Source organism: Adiantum capillus-veneris, chromosome 19, assembly GCF_014529385.1.
Source record: "Adiantum capillus-veneris isolate H3 chromosome 19, ASM1452938v2, whole genome shotgun sequence".
NCBI classification, from domain to species: Eukaryota; Viridiplantae; Streptophyta; class Polypodiopsida; order Polypodiales; family Pteridaceae; genus Adiantum; species Adiantum capillus-veneris.
In genome coordinates, this window is record NC_140949.1 from 16,674,798 (window position 1) to 16,677,062 (window position 2,265).

General features: G+C 46.1%; 1 protein-coding gene across 1 annotated transcript; it reads left to right on the plus strand.

Moving 5' to 3' along the window:
* Nucleotides 1–620: 620 nt before the first annotated feature.
* LOC147433625 (uncharacterized) lies at nt 621–1,763 on the plus strand. Its single transcript, XM_086489761.1, has one exon. The coding sequence runs from the start codon at nt 803–805 to the stop codon at nt 1,529–1,531; it is 729 nt and encodes a 242-aa protein (XP_086345887.1). The 5' UTR covers nt 621–802; the 3' UTR covers nt 1,532–1,763.
* Nucleotides 1,764–2,265: the final 502 nt, after the last annotated feature.

Genomic DNA, 2,265 nt, shown 5'->3' on the forward strand with positions numbered 1-2,265 from the left:
TCTCTGAAGCTAAGTGCACGATCGCAATCCATCACATGTATCGTGATCAATTTCATTTGAGCTTGGACTTCGGGCGGTACTGCTCTACTCGCAAGGATGCGATCGACAAAAAAAAGGGGGGAGGAGGGGGGGGGGGGGGGAATTATAAAGCCTTGGCTCCTTGGTGCTTAGGCTTGGGGCGTCGTTCTTGTCTAACCTTCTGCCAAGGAGAAATTATCATTCACTTTCAAAGTTTTCATTGGTCAGATTTTTCCTACAAATGAGGACGAAGAGGTATCGCCCAAAGTTTAGCTTATCGCTTACTGTTTGCACCTCTTATCTAAATGTTCCCATCTTATCTAAATTGAGTGCTCCCACTCTCACCGGGTGCGACCCGGCTCTTACCACTATGCGTCATGATCTACGATCTTTGTTGACACGTAAAGTAGATTTTCAACCATAGATCCCCTCTGAAATCGGGGTGTCAATTTAGTAATATACCTTGCTTCTCAATGAAACATGGAACGTTTATTAGAAGAGAACCGTTTAGGTGAGACTCTGACGAGCTCATTTTGCATCTTTGGTATCCACGTGCCGATTTCGCCGAAGTAGCTTCGAGCATTTTTAGTTCCAAACTTCCACCGCTCCGCGTGGAACGGTTTTGCCGTTTACGTGGCTGTCAAATGGGTAAGCCATGTGCCGCTGCGATTCTGATTTTATGTGAATCTCATAAGTAGATGGAGCGCATTGCGCAGTAAGCCATGTGCGCTGCGAGAGGGAAAAAGAGCTTGTGCTGCTTGCCTTCTCAGCTTATAGCAGTGCCATGGATCCTTGGCATGTCGGCAATCGGGTGCCAAATGTACAAACAACTTTAGAAGATGTTGTAGAGTCGAGCAATACAGACGCAGAGAACCATCCTCATCAACCTATGAATTCGGGCTTCGTCTCGCAAGACGTAGCTCCATTTCAGATTTCACCCAGAGAGGCTTGCACCCGCATAGATGAGCTCCAAGCTCTTCTACAAATGCACGTACTGTGGGGCCAGGCGGGTATTGGCGTGAATAATATTGACGACACAAGGCCACAAGCGCCCTCGACAGAGGACTTGCAAGTCGAAGGTGTGGTAATTAGCCGAGAAGAAGAAAACCGAGGTATTCATGCGGTGGGCGGGGTGCAAGCTCGTGTGGACGTGAGTCGGCAGGCATTATGCAGCTTGTACAGCCAAAAGGAGCTGCTATTTTTGGAAATGGCGCTGCAGCCCATCAGTGAAGAGAATGTGTCTTCCTCCTCACAGGCGGCAACTGTTAATAGGCGAGGCCTGGCGTCCAGGCCGGGGGCGAGGAATAGCTCCATGTCAACCGATCCGCAGAGTGTGGCGGCGCGCCAGCGGCGAGGCAGGATTCGCGGGAAGCTGCATGAGCTCCAAGGCCTGGTGCCGGGCGGAGGCAGCATGGACACGGCTGCCCTGCTTGAGGAGGCAGCGTTGTACGTGACCTTCTTGCAAGCAGAGGTGCAGGCCATTGCCGATGGCACCAGCAGGCTTTTCCGATAGCTGTCCCACATTTAACGTGACCTTCCCTTCGTGAGCTCGGACAAAATAAAACGTGGACTGGACATATTTTTTTGTTTTGGAGCCGTCAACAGTTGCTGACCTTCCGTTGACCAATGAGGTACCCGCACATTTCACCTATTCTTTACACATGCAGCACACTCTCCCTTCCTGAGCCCTCTTTTCCTACTTTTCATTTTGTGAAAATTACCAAATTACCCCTCTAATTTGTGGAAATTCTCAAACTACCCCTCAAATTTCAAAATTTTCCCAAATACCATTGTATGTATTTTGATTGGATTGTTCAAGATTTTCTAGTCTTTATTGCTTTTCGACAATTGAGCTCTGTTTTTGAGTGCTTAGCATGTAATTTGTCACAAATTACCTTCATCTCCAAAGCATACATAACCAACTCAAATTTTAGTTTTAGCATCTTGTATGATAGACAATCAGTCTTCTTATGAAAAGTTACAACAAAAAAAAGGAGAAATTTATTCTCACAACCAAAGGTATTTTGGAGATTTTGAAAAATTTGAAGGGCATTTTGGGAATTTATGACAAAAAATTCGGGGCATTTTGAGAATTTTGAAATTTGAGGGAATTTTCCATAAATTAGAGGGGTATTTCGGTAATTTTTTCTTTCATTTATGATGTACACACACTCTCTCTCTCATATAACCCCCCCCCCCCCCCCTCTTCCTTCCCAAAAAAACAAAAAAAACAACAGACACAATTTT